Source organism: Sinocyclocheilus anshuiensis, unplaced genomic scaffold (genome assembly GCF_001515605.1).
Source record: "Sinocyclocheilus anshuiensis isolate Anshui unplaced genomic scaffold, SAMN03320099.WGS_v1.1 scaffold502, whole genome shotgun sequence".
Classification (NCBI taxonomy): Eukaryota; Metazoa; Chordata; class Actinopteri; order Cypriniformes; family Cyprinidae; genus Sinocyclocheilus; species Sinocyclocheilus anshuiensis.
Genome location: NW_015544194.1, coordinates 1029163 through 1049835, shown reverse-complemented (window position 1 = coordinate 1049835; position 20673 = coordinate 1029163). Strand labels below are relative to the sequence as shown.

The following is a 20673-nucleotide window of genomic DNA, read 5'->3' as shown; positions in this document are numbered from 1 at the left end:
TCTAGAGCAGTGTTTCTCAACCCTGGTCCTGAGCGCCCCCCAACACTGCACATTTTGTATGTCTCCCTTATCTGACACACCCATTTCAGGTCCTGGAGTTTCTTTTAATGAGCTAATGAGTTGAATCAGGTGTGTTTGATTAGGGAGACATACAAAATGTGCAGTGCTGGGGGCCCAGGACCAGGGTTGAGAAACACTGCTCTAGAGTGTGGAACTTTATTAGCATTTAGCATATGACTGCAGCATAACAATATGTATTATTGTAAGTAAAAAAATTATACATAGAAGATCTATAAAATGACTTCACCTTTTTATTTTAAAGTATTAACATATTTATCCCTACCATTGTTTGGTTGGTTGCAGGTCCATCTCTTCTTAACAGACTTTCTGCACCTTTTGAGAGCACACCTGACGGAAGATCAGATGAGCTGCCCAATAGTTCAGAGGGCAACAACCCACCTCTGAATAAAAACACCTCTGAATCACCTCTGAGCCTTTATGAAATAAAGGATGGCAAGGTACATTAGAGTAATTGTCAAGCCTTTTTACACCATTTGTTTTCACGCATCAAAAAGTTAACTTTCCCCCCAATAATGGTAATAATATACTTATTAAAATATTAATATATTATATATTATTATATGATATAATATATAATAATATGTTAATAAGTACATTATTACCATTATTATATATGATTATAATATTAAATATTATTATATTATGTAATATATAGTAAAAATATATATTTTACTTTTTTAAATATTTAATTTTTAATTTTTTTTATTAAAAACTTGTCATAGCACTTCATTGTCTTCATTTGTAAGTCACTTTGGATAAAAGCGTCTGCTAAATGACTAAATGTAAATGTTAAAAAAATCCAATTAAGAAAGCATGTGATAATCTAGAACATTTAGATGGTATAACCGTTTGAACTGACTGTATGCCTATCCCACACAGCCTAATTCTTATCGCAATTGCAAATATGGCATCTACCCTGACCAAGGTTGCTGAAAGGTTTCACGCAAACGGTTAAGATCCAATGACTAGAGATCTTGGTATAGTAAAATTACGTCTTCTTTTTTTTATATTAAAATCTTTCAAAAACAAATGCAGATCTTATGTGGTAGCCAAAGTACTACAGTCAAGGAACAGCACAACATTTATAGCTATCAACGGGAATAATAGTATCTTCTTGCTCTGGCCCTTAGGAATATTGACATTTATACCATATCGGGACCTTTGCTACTGGTGTGAAGGGTGGTAATTCTATGGGCCAACAAAAACTTCCCCCATCCCTGGTCAACAAAGATCAACCATATCCTTTTACATTCCAGCTGATTTGTGCTACCCTTAAATGAATATTGAACCCAGAAATGAAAATTCTGTTGTCATTTCCTTACCCATATGTTATTTTAAAACTTGTATAAGTTTCTTCTGTGGTAACCAAAAGAAGATATTTTTAAGAATGTTTGAGGGTCATTCCGCGTCAACTACAGGTCCTCAGCTATATATATATATATATCCTAGTAAAAGAAATACACCCAGTGGAAATCAGAATTAGAAAACAACCAATAAATACTTTTTTTTTTCCTGAAATATTGTTAATCTTCATAGCTCAATATTTGAAGGAATACGTGTAGACTTTGGCTGTCTTTGTTGCATCATATGCCAATGGTGGCCATGCAAAAAAAAATTTCCTGAGGTTTTGCATGCCTATAACTCAGGAAGTATTAAAGATGACTCAACATCCTTCTCAGTGATAATTTAGCACTCAGACATATATGTTTTATGCAGTTGTTTTAACAGAGGGAAACAAGCTACAATTCTAGTTTCAACATTATTCTTCAGACATTTCTATTTAAAAGAAAAGTATCAATTGAATGCGAAGTGACCCACACTCCTGAAACCATACTGGGACTCCAGTATTGCTGGAATGGAATTATACAGGGTCTTAAAAATGAAGATACTGAAAGAAAAGATTCTTAAGACCCAAAATCTTAATCTTGGAGAAAAACTTGAACAGTGCAATTGTGAACACATTATATGTGTCACCATATAATGCAACAAAGATTGCTAAAGTCAACAGATTTTACTAATATATCTGTCAATCTCTGTGTAAAAATAACATAATGCTGACATCTTTCTAAAGTAATTTTTACTCCCCTGTAATTTGGCTCAGAATCTCGGGTGAAAATTGTCATTTTGACTTCCTCTACAAAACAGTTGACAGCCAACAGAAGGAGACAACACAGGTAAATGAAGGTCTAACACAACTTTATTTAAAGGCTTTGGAAGAGAAGTAAGTGATGAACACAGGTGAGACAATGAAGCAGATAATCTTGCGTGGAGACTTAGCTGAATAGTAACTGTTAGTTACTTTGCAGGGTGAGGCTGAGACAACGTGCAGGGTGGAAATCCGAAAAAGATGGCTGATGAACTGGAGGGATGCGAGGAGCAGGTAAGTAGTCAGGTAAGTTGCTGCAAGATAGTGAACGAAAACAGACACTGAGGTGGTGATGGGAAATCTTGAGACTTCCCAGACGATGCTGGGCCACCAGTAGTGATGTTGGAAAAGTGAGAGGGTTTGCTGGCTGCCTGGGTGTCCAGAGCCCGGAGATGAATGAATCCAGAAGGGTTAGCAGTAGGAATGATTGTACATAAACTTTCCCTCCTGGACCTCCCAGTAGAGCAGGTCAGAGCGAGTGGCTTCCAAGATCTGATCGTCATGGGACCACTACATGGGACTCAAAATGATGACTGGAGGGAGGATGGGTTCTGGAGGAGAGAGTTATTGTCCTCGGGGTGATGGATATGGGACAGTGCATCTGCCTTTTGGTTCCTTTATCCGGGCCAGTAAGTCACTGTAAAGTTGAAGCAAGTGAAGAACAAAGCCCAGCGGGCTTGTCAGGGGTTGAGACATTTAGCTTCACAAAGATATTACAGATTACTGTGATAAGTTATTACATCGAAAGGGTGTTTGGCTCCCTCCAGCCAGTATCACCACCCCTCTAGCACAAGCTTGATAGCTAGGAGCTTCCATTTTCCAATGTCATAGTTTTGCTCCACCGGGGGAGCTACCGGTTTCCGATGTCAGTTTTGTTCTGCCGGGGATAGTTTCTTGGAGTAGAAGGCACATGAATGGAGGATGGGAGGCTTTCTGTGGTGCTGGGACAAGACTGCTCCTACCCCGACCATGGATCCATGTACCTCATCTACGAAAAGGAGTTGTGGATCCAGGTATGCCAGGGTGCTGTGCAAAATGCTTTCTTGAGCTGATGGAAGGCGTTGATGGCATCAGGCATTCAGGACAGAGACTTGAGTTTATTCCTGAGGAGTGAGGTGAGAGGTGCACAGATTTGGCTAAAGTTGGAGATGAATCAGCGATAGAAATTGGCAAACGCCTAGGAAACATTGGAGCTCCTTGAGGGTGGTAGGTTGAGGCCAGTCTCTGACGGTTTGTATCTTCCTCTAGTCCATGTGAATGCCATGATGGTCGATAATAACTGAGGAACTGGATGATATCACGATGGAACTCACATTTCTCCAGTTTGAGGTACAGATGGTGCTCTCTCAACTTCTGAAGAACTGTTTCACATGGTGGTGATGTTCAGCCAGGTTCCTGGAGAAGATGAGGTCGTCAATGTGCACAATCTGTACATCTGTGACATTTAATATTTTGGCTTTCATCACTTTTTATGTTTGTCCCCACCTCAAAAAAATTGAGGTGGGGAAGTTGCTGAAATTTAGTTGCTTTGACATGGAATGACCCTTGAGAGGTTTTGTTCATACAATTTAAGTCAACGGAAATCAAAAATGTACTAAATATCGTGTCTTTTAAGTGGCCTTTAATTTAAGGTGTGCCTAAAGCAAATGCTCATTTATTTTCTGTTTTGAAGATCCATGTAGGAGACAATATTTGGATTAGAGAAGAGGTGTGGAGGAAAATTACGTCAACCACAAAGGATTCTCTCTTCGTAAAAGAGATGGCTGTGGCATTGTGGGGGACAGCCACTTTACAAAGAAGAAGTGTGTCAGGAAAGGAGTGTCCCACAAACAGAAATTCACAAAAGCCTCCCCTGACACCCTACAAGTTGCAAGTTTTGAGAGGTAATCTAATTTCTCTATTAATTCATGCATGCACTGTATGTAACCATTAACCACCACCAATTTTGTTAAAAACAGTTGAAAAATTGTTCATGCTCAAGATATTCTCATTCATATTCATCCATTTATACTCATTTATCAGTCAATAAAATATCTAGAACATAATTAAACACCTACATAATTTCATTGCTATGTCTGAAAAAAGCAAAATGTGCAACAAAGACATGATACTACTTTTTAAGTAGTTTTACTAGTTGAAAATTCACAAATTAATAATCTAAATGATGTCTCTTTCAAGTCTGTTTCAGTGACTGGCTGAAACAAAAGGAGCCTGAAAGAGGAGAGAGAGAGAAGAGGAAGAAACAAGTGGGGTATTACATATCCCAAAAAATACAAGACATCATAAAAAAAGAAAGGAAAAATTAAAATGTATAATATGTCTATAATTCTGTTATTGTTCACCTTCAGTTAATTGTTGATATCGTTTTTTTTATTTTTAGCATTATAATCATTCCAATAATTTTGTAAATATTTGTTAGAATATCAATGTTTTTTTTAAGTGCCTGCAAGATCAAATAAAAAATAGTTTGAATGGTTGCTTGTGGTCCTGCAGATTATTAAAAGTAAAATTGGAATTATTTGCATTGTCACAACACCCACTGACAGGAAAATTGGGGCAAACACTATGTGATCAATCAATCAATCAGTCAGTCAGTCAAAATCAATCAATTAGCCTGACCAGCTAAAACCAGCTAAGACCAGCCTGACCAGCTAAGACGAGCCAGCCTGACCAGCTAAAACCAGCTAAGACCAGCCTGACCAGCTAAGACCAGCCAGCCTGACCAGCTAAAACCAGCTAAGAGCAGCTAAAACCAGCCTGACCAGCTAAAAAAGTGGTCAAAACCCCTCTAAAACCAGCCTGATAAACCAGCTATGACCAGGCTGGGAGATCAGCTAAAACCAGCCTGACCAGCTTAGGCTGGTTTTAGCAGTTTTTTTTAGCAGTTATAACTGAAATCATACCTAAAAATGAAACTGAAACCGCCAGCAGGTGGCGGCAACAAGTAACTAGTAAAGTAACGCATTACTTTTTTAATTTACAAGAAAATATCTGAGTTACTTTTTCAAAAAAGTAATGCCAGTTACTTTGTTTTCCCATTTATTGACTGACAGCATTCATAGTATTCATCAAAATGAATTAAAACAGTGAAATGCAAACTCAGAATATGACGCAAACCTGCAATAATTAAATATGTTAAATAACACAAATGTATCTAATCCCATTTTATTAACGAATATCTTTGCTGCTGATCTTTGATGATCTAGTTCAACCATACTAATAAGCAAAAATGTCTTTAGATAAACTAACAATTGTGCTTTGTTTTTTTATTGCTGAAGAGTGTTTCTTCTCCTGCGTTCTACTGTACAGACGTGAATTTACTTTTGCTTCAGCCTGAGGTTTATTCATTACACTTTTTGGTGTGAAAGGGCTTTTATATTTGTTATAAATAGAACTTCTTATATTAAAAACAATCAAACCCTGCTTATATTTAAAAAGTAATGCGAAAGTAACGCAAAAGTAATATAACGCATTACGTTCCATAAAAAGTAACTAAGTACCGTAATTAGTTACTTTTTTAGGGAGTAACGCAATATTGTAATGCATTACTTTTAAAAGTAACTTTCCCCAACACTGCTTATGACAGATAAAATATGTTACTAAATAAATACACGATTCTGATAGAGAATAAGAAACTGACTTCTGATTTCTTCAAGCGGTCATAGCCTATGGTAAATGTTTACTATGGTAACGTTAATGGCTAGCGTGCATAGTCTTTTGCATCCCTTATCACTATTTCTGCCTTGTATGGTGATCATAATGGAAGTCAGGCAATTGATCATTTTGCAAAGGAGACTTGTAGTCATCACACATGTATTTTTTCACCTCACTAAACATAAGCTGGAAAGATGAGCATTTTAACTGATTTTGAATTGAATTTATAAATCTAAAGTATTGCCAAGGTTAGATGAGGACTAGTCAAATAATTATATACATCCATACAAACCCTTATCCACTTTCTGTAACTCTATAGTTCTTCATCTCAGCAAGAGAGAGCAGGAGACTGTGAGACTGGCAGGATCTCAGTAGAGGGAATAATCAAGGGCCATCAAATGCTCAGAGATGAAAGGCCGAGAAATGTGGGGATGGACAGAAAGAAAAAAAATCCTTTGACAGAGGATGCATCATGCAAGGGAAATCATGTCGTGTAGCCCTGCCAGCATAATGGTATGGGTGTGCAACTCATCAGTCTCACTGGAGTTCTCCGATGGAAGTTTCTTCAGGAGGAGACAATCAATAAAGGCAATGTGATATTTGATTTGTTTGGCATCAATCACTGCCCACAACTACAGTACATAAACCATGCAAAGAGTAAATTGGAGCCCATTTAAAAGATAAGAACATAGCTGATGACAGAGGATGCATCATGCAAGGGAAATCATGTCGTGTAGCCCTGCCAGCATAATGGTATGGGTGTGCAACTCATCAGTCTCACTGGAGTTCTCCGATGGAAGTTTCTTCAGGAGGAGACAATCAATAAAGGCTATGTGATATTTGATTTGTTTGGCATCAATCACTGCCCACAACTACAGTACATAAACCATGCAAAGAGTAAATTGGAGCCAATTTAAAAGATAAGAACATAGCTGATGGGTTTGTAGGAGTTCAGACAGCAATGCAACACAAATAACTGGACAGAGACTCTGGTTGACCATGAAATAAACCTAAAAAATGTGATGTTGTGATGTGCATGAAAACAGCACAGGCTGCTAAAAGGGAAAAAAAGTTGTAAAATGTCAAGTGGTAAAAACTAGAAGTCAGGGAGGTCAGAATACTGACATTATTTTTGCTGTGAATGAAATATATATATATTTTTATTCAGTATGACCAAACTCAGTCTATCAAGAGCCTGTAAGTTTAATAGCCTAATATCTGTCAATACTGAAAGTAAATGATGGACAGACACAGACAGCAAGTTAGACAATGAAGTAGTTAATTAGGAAAAACAAAACAGCATCAACAAACATTCAACACGTTAACTCATCATGAAAAATGGGAAACTATGTCTGTGAAAGGAAAACAACAGAACAATCCGATGAAAAACAAAAGCTGATATACCTGTGTGTGGAACTTTACGAAGACTTTTACATTCCCACCGCGCTGTCATTCTCATCTCAACACCTGCACATGGACATGCACTTGCTCACTTTCCGGCAACTTTGAAAGCGAAGCCCTGCGATTTTTTCATAGCTTCCTTCGCCGAGTGTGTTCAAAACGGCTTTATTTATGACACACGAGTGACCTGCTTCTTCTTCCAAAGTCCCAACTTCAGGAGTTCTGCACAGTGCATTCTAGCTTGTCGAATCGGTTCTTTAGAACAGTTCGTTTAAAAATGAATCAGCTACTTTAATTCTTTAATTCTACCCATGTGCAGATGTTGCCATAATCTGCGTGTAATTGCGCGACATTAGTGATTTATCATTGCCACTTCTTTTTGTTTCATTACTACAACTCATTTAGCCGACATTCTCTAGGCTTGAAACATTAGGGACATGTTCGAAAGAGCCGGTTCTCGGTCCACTGAATGAGTTGAGTGGGTTTGCTTCCCACCCAATTCGAACAGATTCTACTACTAATTTACTAGCTCAACTCTCTTTTCTTTATTCAAAGTTGATCTAGACGAATATATGGTAACTATTCAAAGTTCTGTTTATCCGAAAGCAGTGAGAAAACTGTATCTATATTTTGTGTAAGATGTTTTTTTTCTATGTTCATAGTAACTGCCTTAATGTTTCAAGTGGTGTACCGTTTAATAAAAGAAAGAAAGAAAGAAAGAAAGAAAGAAAGAAAATTGGGGATTGGTTTATGAACTGATTCGATTCATAAAAAAGATCCGATTCAAAGGAACGTTGACCTGTGTTTAGGAGTCAGATGTCAGATAAATAGATTTTTCTACATCATATTATCGCTGTAGTAGATGTCACATGATCATTTAAGCTTTAGCAATGTCTATGACCTCTGTTTTTTTTTAAAGTGCAAAGTAAATCTGCTGCTCAGTGAAGTAGACATTTTAGCTATATCTCTGAATTCTAAAATTCACCCATTTAAAATAAAAAAAAACATTTTTACTGTGTGATGTCCAAATTATATCATTGAGAAGACACTTGCATTCATTTCTCAGGATGATTTCATCAGGATTCATCTATAGGTAACTCACTCTTCAATCGGCACATCATCAACCTCCAGTAGGCTTGAGATTGATTCATGATATGTTTGCAAAGGGAGCTGGAGAGAGTCTCCTGCCACAGTTGATAATGACGGTATCTGTAGCCTGTAGCGCCAGGCACAGTAATCTCATATTCAAAACACAGAGAGAGCAATGTGGCCTCGGCTCTTGAAAACTGAGAAAGCTATTTACAGATCAAGGTAGATAGTGTATCAGCTAGCACATAATAAATGACCTGCTCAGTGAATATTATCACATTAGAATATATTCCTGCCTCATAAACCGGTGACAGCGAACTGCTGAAAAGCACAGGTGCAATTTAGGCAATACAGTGTTCAGTGCAACAATCGTTAGTGATTTAATTATATGCAATAAGTGATGACTGAATGATTGGTAGTAATGAACTTGCTGTCTGCTTCTTGGAAGCACAGGTGTTGTCATCTCATTGCATCGCATTATACAAATACACAGATCTGCATGAATGTGTTGGCGTCCAGACACTTTAAGATCAACAATTTCTAGGGGAAAAAAACTATTGCATGAAGCATGAAATCAATCAATCCTATTTTATTAGCACACATTACTGGCTTTATTGTGCATGTGGATTTGTTTATAATTTTTTGGCCTTGCAATCTTTAATTAAAATGTCAACTTGCTCTGACTGTAATACAATATAGTTCTCTCTGTTGACATATGCAAGGCCATGCTACAGTTAAGTCGCCATTTCTTTGTGAAATGTACTAGAAATTAGTGAAAATTATTTCTACACCTTTTTTTCTTGTGTGGGTGAAACAGGATATTCAATGAGAAAAGTACTGTTAATTAAGACTATTTTTTATAACATGCATTAGTGAATCGACCAGGAACATGTAATAAGCAAGTAAATTCGGTTGATGTTGATTTCATATTGACTTTAATACTTCATGTGCCATATGTCAGGGAAAATAAGATGGTGTCTCTCAGCTGGCATCATTGTGTGTTTAACCTCATCACGGTGTGGTACCACATCTCTTTATGCATTAGTCAACATCTACCATGTACTGCTGAGTCTCTCCTTCTCTCAAATTCTCCTCCAATTTGTGCTGAGATTGTGAATACGCACATCAATAAGCTTATAGTTTGAAGTCTATGCTCATCCCAAAGCTAGATCCACCGATTAAAATTAAAGACTGATAAATAAATAAGAAGCTGAAGAAAGTAATTTCCACATTGCATCAGATGTGTAAACACCTTAAAGAAGAAACTTGGGAACACATCATCTCACAGACACATCTTTGAAGGTTTGTAAGACTGACAGACGGAAGTCTGTGCAGACAGATTCACTTTGAAGAACTACTGAGAATTATTTCTTATGAACGTGGACTGTGAACATGGAACAAAATACAAAAATAAATTGTTTTAATTATACAAATAATAGAAAATGTACATTGTTCTGCATATTTGCATCTTTTTGTGATATATTTTGACATTTAGTGTTGTTATTTTTTTTTCTGGAAAAACCTTGCTGGCAATTACACAAAACATTTGAAAACAAAAGAATTATATGGCTGCATTTGTGTTGTCATTATGAAACTGTTGATTCTATGCCAAAACAAACATGATTTGCCTTTCACACCAACAACACAAATTACACAAGTCTCAAGTTTGACTGACAAACCAAACTGTAGCTTCTAGGCAACAATTTGGAAATGACACCACCTGCACTCCATCGGTTATTCATTTGCAGTTTTATTTTCAACCCAATAGGCAAAAATACTATTTTCAAGCATCCTCTTTTCCTATATTTTCACCTCATTTGTATGCCTCCATGAAGACAGATTTCCAGTGTTAATGTCACAGAACCATTCTCTGTTGTTCTGCTCTGTTAATTAAACACATTTTAATTATACTGTTTCAAAGTAATCGTTTTTAAAGTAGCTGTCATGGCCAGTCAGTCAATCACACAGTGCAGACAGATGAAGACTAGAGAGTTAAACACACGTCAGGCAATAAAGGCAGCACAGAGAGGCCTATTATCCCTGTTTCTCTTCACTCTTTCCACAAGCGTCTTCGGGACAGCAAGGGTATCGCCTGCAGCGAATGCTGTCACATGCTCAAACAGCAGCTCCTTAACTTCCACTAATAACCAAAGTCAAGGGAAACACTTTGCTGTTCTTGTCTAGAGTTTCATCTGAGCTACTGGGGCTATAAAAGGATAGTGAGACTCAGCCAATGTGTTAGGAATGGATAAGAATATGATACACCTGATATGACGGGCCAATAAGACAAAGGCATAGTTTTAATTTGATTGTAATTCAGGAGAAGGGATAACATTAATCATTATGTACCCATAATGCTGTTGGAGGGAGAATACAGATCTTACATGTCAGTATTAGTTTGATTGTCCCCAAGGTTTTTTTACTCCTTAAGTAAGGGTAAGGTGATTTATAACAAATTTAAAAAGCAAGCAATTCCCGTTTTAAGGCATTGGTGAAAATTACAAAAAAAACAGTGGAAAACTAATTATGTATCACATTTTTCCAAACGTGCTGCACATTTAACCTCAATGGAGAGAGACTGTACAGTACATTCTTAAAAATAAAGGTTCTTTATTGGCATATATTCCATGAAGAGCCTTTAACATCCATGGAACCTTTACATTGATTCAACAAAAGGTTATTTATAGATTAAACCTTTATATTGTCATCATAAAACAGCTGATTCTATGCCAAAACAAATACAGTTTGCCGTTCACATCACTAGTGACACAGGTCTAGTCTCAAGTTTGACTGACAAACCAAATTGTAGCTTCTAGGCAACAATTTAGAAATAACATCACCTGCACTTCATTAGTTGTTCATTTGAAGTTTATTCATTGAACCCCAATAGGCAAAAAATATAGTGGGAAATGTTCTTGATTTTTTAAATGTAGTTCATAAGAAAATGTTATTTTAAGAACTGATCCCTGAAAGGTTCTTTGGGGGAACCCAAAATGGTTCCTTTATGTTATAGCTGTAAAAAAATATTAAAATAAAATAAAATAACATTTTTAAATTAAAAAAAAAAAAAAAAAATTCTGAAACCTTTATTTTTAATAGTGTGGTTAGACTTATTCAATGTTTCCCTACCAGCTTGGATGTAAATCTTCCCAATTATCTAAGAACATGAGGACAGTGCAGGTCATTTCTATTCACGGAGATCTGTATGGGTCAGAGCCGAGCTGTGGGACATGAGTAGAGGTGGAAGAGGATACAAATTAAGCTTTAATGAACTAATTGATAAACAGTAGATGGCTGACCGGATAACTCCCATTTATTCCATAAATGACATTGAACCATGATGGGTGCAGTGAAAGTCCCTTACAGCACATGTCAGCTACTCATTTGAGGCGAACATTTATAAGACAAGGGCATTGGGACAGGACATAAATTGTTTGGCTTCATCTGGTTTTGGACACACAGAATCTGAGGGTGACTCTCTCTGGTGAAAATGTATTGTGAGTTATTAGCCAATTAGCCAAGCACTAAAGGCATTAGCATTCAGGAGTCCTCACCCGTCAGATTCCCAAGCTCCCTCAGTCTCTCCTCACTGCCACCCTGCTGCTGTTCCAAGCCCCAACCACAGCCTGAGGCCATCATTACCCATGCCACCCCAAAGCAGCCACTGACAAGCCTGTTTGAGGTGCTGTGATTTCCGTTCCCCCACAGTGTTCCATGTTATCGGCAGCAGGCTGCTCCATTCTGAATAGTAGTGTTCCTCTCATTCATCTCCATGAGAACTTGCTGTCAGTCACTGCTTCTTCACTGACCTCATCATTATCAACCAAGATTGCAATCTTTCTCAGTTTGTCCCATCCAATAATAAATCAGTATATACAAAAGAGGTATGTTATTTCAAAATATACAAATATTTCGAAAGAATGCTCACCAAGGCTGCATTTATTTGACCAAAAATACAACAAAACAGTACTATCATTATAATATAAAATATGTCTTCTATTTTAGTATCTTTTAAAATGTAATTTATTTATTTAAATACAATTTATTCAAGCAGCCATTACTTCAGTCTTCAGTGTCACATTACCCTACAGAAATTATTCTAATATGCTAATTTGGTTCTCAGGAAACATAATAAATGATTTTATTTATTATTTATTTATTTTGATGGGTGCAGCAGGCGTAATGATATTACGCAGCGCCTGAAAATAGTCCCCAGCACGCTCCCAAGCAGGTGGTCACAGCACCTGCAAGCAGGTGGTTCTCATTCCAGTGTAATAATCAAGGAACTTTGCTGCCGTACCATGGGTGCAGCAGGCGTAATGATATTACGCAGCGCCTGAAAATAGTCCCCAGCACGCTCCCAAGCAGGTGGTCACAGCACCTGCAAGCAGGTGGTCACGTTGGTTATGTTGACAGAAGTTAGCCTAAAACAGTAAAACTCAACAGTTTAACTCTAGGGGAGTTGGAAAATGAGCCTATTTTCAAAAATAGTGGAGTGTTCCTTTAACATTAATTCTAAAATGTGTTTTAACGTCACTATTGATGAGGATTGTATGATCTTTGAATAACATCAGTCTTTAAATGCAAGATATTTAAAGTGTAGCCTACCTGAAGTATACTTGCAATAGTTCCACTTTAGCACAATCAAATATACTTCAGTATATCTTTAGTTGGACTTCAGCACCATTTCCACACAATTACAGTGCATTAAGTACAAAATTAGTTGTTCCAATTTAGCAGACTTACAGTATACCAGTTTAGTATACCAAAAGTACAATTGCAGGGTATTTTTATTAAGTACACGTACAGTACATAAATATGTAAATGTATTTGTCGTATAATTAGCATGAAATAAATGTATTTCAAATATATTTTAGTACATTTTTTTTTTCTATTATTTGTTTTGTTCTCGAATGAATTAGTGTTTTTGAACAAATCAGTAAAGTGAAGGAATCAAATGATTGATTCATAAAGACCCATAAGGTTACTTGTTGCTTGCTGGTTTATCAACCTGCACTGAATCCCCACCAACAAAACACACAATGTCTGTCTAGAACATGCAATCACATTCAACCGGAACGATACAAGCAGTGAAAAGTCCCAGTGCTGTAGATATTTCTCATTAACACAAAAATCCTTTCAGCAAATGTCACATTACTGGCTCCATAGATTCTCATTCTCTTTCCCAGCAAACAAACCTAGCACACATGGCGTTGTCTCATCAGCAGATTGCACGAGAAAGACTGCTTCTGATCTGTAAATTGTGTCACAGCGAATGATTTAACTGTTCTTGATTGAACTATTTATTTAGTGTAGGTCTATATGTTTCTCAAAAGACAAATCTGTCTGGTGGATCAAACAGGTATAAGGCTGTGTCTGTCAGTACATTTACATGGACAACAATATACCTAGCACACATGGCGTTGTCTCATCAGCAGATTGCACGAGAAAGACTGCTATAGTATAGACATGTATACACCTTAATCACACTATTACCATTGTGCAGGACTTTTTGCCGCATTTTGCGACAAAATACACACATTTTAATACGATTAAGACAATACTCTGATTAAGAATCTACCATGTAAACAGATTTTTGATTACCTTAATCCAGCTAAAGTCATACTCGAAGTAAACACAAATCGAATTAAGACATTATTATTAGTCTTATTATTAGGGGTATTAGTCGCATTATTGAAGTGCAGTATAGACATGTATACACCTTAATCACACTATTACCATTGTGCAGGACTTTTTGCCGCATTTTGCGACAAAATACACACAGACTGCAGTGGTCAACTGTTTGACGGCAAACAAAAGAGCATGGCCTCATTAACGCCGTTGTCTGTTTGCACGTATAGCATGACAAATAATTAACTGCACTTGAAGCTTTCAGTAAATTAAAAATGAAACACCCAATACTGTATATGGCATCATAACGAAGACGAACTATGTTTATACATGAAATTCTGGACGGGACGTCGGATGGCGTCGCGTGGGGACGTAATGACGTGTGCCATTAATCGATCATGTAAAACGGGAACATGAAAGGAATATTCTAAAAGCAACTCATGTAAACACATTAATCATAATATTCAGAATAAGGTAAATAATTAGATTACTGATGTCCATGCAAACGTATTCACTGAGAAACAACAGAGCTTGTCCCTGTTCGCTGCTTGGAATAAGCATAATTTACATGGTATAAAAAGAGGTGTGATTTGCATGCACCGGAAAAAACAATTTCGGAGCTCAGCCACCATTAGCGACAGCTCCTCATTAAGTAGGGGGTAGAATCTACATTGGCATTCCAAGGTCTGTGAGTGAGATGCACTGAGACACTTTTTTACACATGCAGGCTTGAAGCAAACTCCTCAGTGTGCCTGTGCCAGCAGTCCCTATCCAGTGTGATCAAAGCAGGGCACAACTCTCAATCCCCACAGCCTTTTTAAAGGATTGCGTGCAAAGACAATGGCGAACACACTCCATGAGCGGTTATATACAAACTTTTCCCGACACACAAAAACACACACTCAGCCTCCAAGGTATCCAACCAGATAATTACTTCAAACAATATGACAGCCATCAAGATGCATTCACAAACATAAAGCAACACCTTTACCAAAGCTTAACCACCCATGCAGGGTTGCCAAGTCTGCAGTTTTCCCACATAATTGGGATACTTTTAAACTGTCGGAGAACCATCTCTTCAGGACAAAAGTGGATGTTTCTAAACTTGTAGGCATTTTTAAATTAGTGGGTGTTTCTAAATCATGTAGTGAAAATTACGTCCCTTTTACAGTACCTCTCCTAAGCTTTAAACACAACCGTCACTGAGACCTGAAATTATTTGGAATCATTTGAAAAACAGTAAGCGGATGACTTACTACTTTTGATTTTGGAGTGCGCATTTGATGGACACTTTACTATCCCATGAGGTCACAGGTGAGCATTTATGAATGGCAGTGAAGCAATGCAACTGATGCTGGTCACATGACAGTAACAACATGATGGATGTAGTACATCCGAATTTCATTCATGCTACCCATATTCATACTATATAGAACATACATTTTTAATGAAGTCATGAAGTTAATTTCAACCCAAACTACAGAAACTGTGGTTATGATTACTACTACTGAAATTGTGTATAATGCATAAAACTGAGTGCAAAATATTTATTTAAAGGGGTAATATGACGTTGCTAAAAAAGAACATTATTTTGTGTATTTGGTGTAATGAAATGTGTTTATGTGGTTTAATGTACAAAAAACACATTATTTTCCACATACTGTACATTATTGTTTCTCTTCTATGCCCCACCTTTCTTAAACACCTTTCTTTAAATGTTCTTAAAATTTTTACAAAGCTCATCGGTCTGAAAAGCAAGGTGTTATCTGATTGGTCAGCTATCTAGTGTGTTGTGATTGGCCGATTTACTCAAGCGTGTGACGAAAATGTTATTCCCCTTACCATACTGTGATGCCGTGTCCCGGCGCGACGAGACAAAACCAATAAAACCCATTATAAACGAGGCATTTGTTACATCCAGTGGGGACATAATTAATTATTATAATGACTTATACTGTCTTTTTACGCATTGCGTTGCATCGCGCCGCGTAAACATAAAACCATGTCTGCATTTGTGATCGGAGAAATGACAAACAACAAGCGCTACTCTACACTGCTCAAAACTCACGTTTGAATCGTCAGTGGCAAATCCTTCAAATATGAAAACGTACTTACAGGCTGAGGGTCAGCATTATTTGTCAGCATCATAGACTGTATAGGGTCAGCATGCGCCGAAGGGGAAACAGGAGAACTGAATTCACCGGAACACCGACAGCAAATATTCCACATCTATACCTACATCCCACTTTTAATTAAGACCTTGTTGGGTGCTATCAAGCTTTCTGCACATTAATCTGTCTGCATTACCATGTTTAACAAGCGTTTCGTGTCAGTAGATTACCTTGATTGGATAGGAGGATAACAGCACCAGGACCAAATTTGCTTTCCCCTAAAGCAATGTTCTGTGCATTTCATTTATTTGTTTATTTATTTTAATGAGGGGTAAATTGCACAAATTGTATTTATTTATTTATTTTGGCAACAATGGGAACTGGTCCGTAGGCAGCAGCACTGTAGTTTTTCACAACAGACACTTAAATAATAAATCAATAAGAGGCAGTCTTATGTAGTTTGCTTAGTCAGTATGTTCAAACGAGGAGGGTCAGGCCGAGCCATTTAATTTTCTGCTCAAAACTCGTGTTTGAATCGTCAGTGGCAAATCCTTCAAATATGAAAACGTACTTACAGGCTGTGGGTCAGCATTATTTGTCAGCATCATAGACTGTATAGGGTCAGCATGTGCCGAAGGGGAAACAGAAGAACTGAATTCACCGGAACACCGGCATTGTAGGCTACTCTCCCAGGAAACAGTCCTCGTCCTCCGTAAAATGCATTGCACACATCTGAAAAAATGCGCTGCACACATCTGAATATTTGGTTTGAACTGTTCTGGAACAGTGTTGTAAATACAACTTAACCACTGATTTCTAGTTGTGTCCTCTTTTGGAAGACCAAACAAAGTAGTTTCGCTTGCATAACGAAACACACAGCGTCTCTACATCATGGCGGCGGCGGCAACAATACCACAGCGAGAATCAAAGTTATGCCTTCTTTCTTTGCGTATACATTTGGGCGGTGTTATGCAAATCTTCCCACACAGTGACGTAGACATGTGGGGGCGTGTTTAAACGAGGCGTTTTAGGAGGGCGTGGACGAGTCTTCATTTTTATAAAGAATATCTCTTTGGGTTTGAGACTTTAGTGTTTGCAACTTTAGGGATCTTATCTATTCACGAACAGCTTGTAACACTCCAAAGAGAAAGGAAAACTTGAAATTGCATCATATGACCCCTTTAAGGTATGGGAGTGGCATATTTTGAGTTTTGATATTTGGGCTAGTGTCAATGGGCTAGTTTTGTGCTATTTTTGATTGGCCATTGTGTTAATTTTGTTACGCAGCACTGGCAACCCTGCAACCAGGTTATCTGCACACCAATGCTTCCTAGTGTCACACTCACTTCCTCTTGAGCCTTGGGGAATTCAGCTACTTGTCAACTTGTATACCACCGTAATGAGACAATCAGTTTCTAATTGAACTATTTGCGTCTCAGCAATTATTACACCAATTAGTCTCCTTCGAAACACTTCCAGCAAATATTCCACATCTATACCTACATCCCACATTTAATTAAGACCTTGTTGGGTGCTATCAAGCTTTCTGCACATTAATCTGTCTGCGTTACCATGTTTAACAAGAGTTTTGTGTCAGCAGATTACCTTGATTGGATAGGAGGATAACAGCACCAGGACCAAATTCGCTTTCCCCTAAAGCAATGTTCTGTGCATTTCATTTATTTGTTTATTTGTTTTAATGAGGGGTAAATTGCACAGATTGTATTTTTTTGGCAACAATGGGAATTGGTCCGTAGGCAGCAGCACTGTAATTTTTCACAACAGACACTTAAATAATAAATCAATAAGAGGCAGTCTTATGTAGTTTGCTTAGTCAGTATGTTCAAACGAGGAGGGTCAAGCCAAGCCATTTCATTTTCTGTCCCAGCATTTCCGCTCTGTCTCTATTTCCATGTTGCTTTCCAATTGCGCTCTATTGACGGTGGGTAATTAATTTTGACAGCACACTGAACTGTGCTTTACACCACGGTTTTTAACATATCAAAAAGCTTCAGTGGCGCGTCTCAAAATCATCTTTATTACTGCCATACAATAGAAGCTATTTGTCTGTCCTTTTGTGTTTGCCAACCTTGGCCTCCTCATTGGGTTTGTTGGGTAGTCTTTATCAGAAACGGTCGGTGTTGTAGAGCTTTCTGTCATGCTGAAGGAATGAAGTCATTCAGGCGATGAAGCATGTGCATTGTTTCATAAGGTAAGAGTCAGAGCCTGCTTGCCAGTTCAGTCCAGTCTCTGATCTCAGGTCAGCGCGAACAGTGTGATAGATCGGTATTGTTTCAGCTTGGTTGCATCTGCACTGGCCGGATTACGACAGTAGCTCTTACAGGGTTCACTGGCATTCTCTTGTATTATCTGGCCCCGGGCGATGTGCACACACTCACATAAACACACACATGCACACGCATGTACAAAGAGAAGTAAACAAATGTTGATTTGCGTTCAAAGGCAAACAGAGAAAAACAAAGATATGGCTCATGCACGCTTGACTTCACATATCGCATTTTGCAGGGCTTATGAAGACAATCCTCATGGGCACAAACAATGCACAGCGGTTTACCTCTTACAGACATGGACACACACACACATGACTCTTGCTCTCTCCCCGTTCCTCTTCACTGTCTCATTAGTAAGTACAGTGCCCCATGTGTTATCTAGTCAGGCTGGCAGTACTGGGTCCTTGTCATGTTATCCCTGCATAATCTGTGGCTGTAGACATTTGCAGTTCTGCACTGATTAAAGCTGGCCAGCGGGAAACCACTGCAATCCTCTTTTATGGCTCTCACATTTCAGCAGGCCAAATCAAGCACGCTCCGAGCCCAATGACTCAAACCAATCTCTGCTCTTACTGTGGAAACCTTACTTCTACACTCTCTTTTTTTCTATGCTGTATACTCTCTCACATTTTTAAAGTCAGTGTGAGACACACAGGGCTTTGGATTTGGCATAGAGATGTATTTGGAGACCTTTGATATCAGGGTCAATGACAGATCTACTTAGTTATGAAAAATTGCAATTTATACATATAATGACTTGAATACACTTCCTCCATGTTGAGTGAATTCTGCATTAAAATTCATTTTGATATTTTTGGGGGCATAAACTCAGAAATGTCAGGCTGATACAACTGTTTTGATATTATAATGAAGACAAAAACTCATTACAAGAATGAAACTGCATTAACTATTTAATGTATATTTCAACACACCTTTATTTCAATTATCGACAACATTATACAATCAATTCCTATACATTGAAAAAAGTTTTTCAAGCAGTAGCCTACTTCATCCAATGAATAATTTCTTTCAATTAAATTTATCATTATTTGTTTTATTTTTCAAGTAATATTTTTTTAGTTCAAAACATTGATAAATAAATATTTTTCATTAAGAGCTCAACTAAGACATATTTGTTTTGATGAATGTAAAATATCAAGGTTAGATTAACTCATATTATTAAGTTTATATCATGACCACGCCTCCTCACACTGGTGCTGCGAGTCCGTTAACGACACCATTTTGTCACTGTGTTTGTGATTGTTCTGTAAGGGTCAGAGTTGATGCGGGCAAGTCACAGTCACCCATCAATGTACAGTTTTACATTTCACAACCCTAAGTCCGAAAAGAGGCCGTATTGCACAATAGTGCTAGGAATTGGGAACGCGAGAGACCCATAACAATTCGTATAACAGAGAAAGCTGAAGGAGTGGGACGCGATTCGCGGAATAGCCCACGTTCCTCAACACATCTCACAACCTAACACCGATACAACGGGAAAGCCGCGTTTTTTACTGGGAAAACTACGAATTGAAATTAGTGACTGATCCCCACTACATAACAAAATTGTAGTAGAATAAAAAATACTTTTCAAGTTGCAAATGACAACATAACTGAAAACAACGTTCAACTGCGGCAGTAATGGCTTTTGTTATTAACAAAATCTAACAGTAAATCAAATTAAAGCCTTGGACTCAGGAATGACAACATAAACTGAAAACAACGTTCAACTGCGGCAGTAAGGGCTTCCTTATTAACAAAAGCTAACAATAAATAAAATTAAAGCCTTGGACTCAGGGCTTCGGCTTGCCTTTCTTGGCTTCGATAATTTCCCTGAGGTCCTGTCTCTGCCTTGGGCGAGGTCGCTGCCCAGCGCCCCGACTCCTCGGAGGCGGGGCTCTCGCAGCTACGCTCGCCTTCTGACTCTGCCGCCAGCTGGGCCCGGCGGCAGGCTCAGCTTCAGGTGGTTGATCGAAAGGACGCCGCCTACGGCGAGGGATGTAGTGCTCAAACGCCGCTGACTTAACCTTCGTCTCCCTGAACTTATGGACTACTGTCTCAACAGCAGCTCCGAAAAGCCCTGCAGGCGAAACCGGGGCATCAAGGAGAAAAGACCCGTCCTTCTCCTTTAGCCCCGACAGGTTAAGCCATAAATGCCTCTCCGTGACAATGAGTGCCGCAAGAGAGCGGCCGATGGCGCGAGCCGCTTGCTTGGTTGCACGGAGAGCAAGATCACATGAGCGGCGGAGCTCCTCGATTTCAGCCGGAG

General features: G+C 38.2%; 1 protein-coding gene across 1 annotated transcript in view; it reads left to right on the top strand.

The window, feature by feature from the left end:
• Window positions 1-4533, top strand: part of LOC107696604 (BEN domain-containing protein 5-like) — a 13815-nt gene extending 9282 nt beyond the window's left edge. The window contains exons 3-5 of the mRNA XM_016497043.1: window positions 364-518; window positions 3900-4110; window positions 4406-4533. Coding sequence (XP_016352529.1) covers window positions 364-518; window positions 3900-4110; window positions 4406-4533 — 494 coding nt within the window. The remainder of the gene's footprint in view (window positions 1-363; window positions 519-3899; window positions 4111-4405) is intronic.
• The last annotated feature ends 16140 nt before the right edge of the window (window positions 4534-20673 follow it).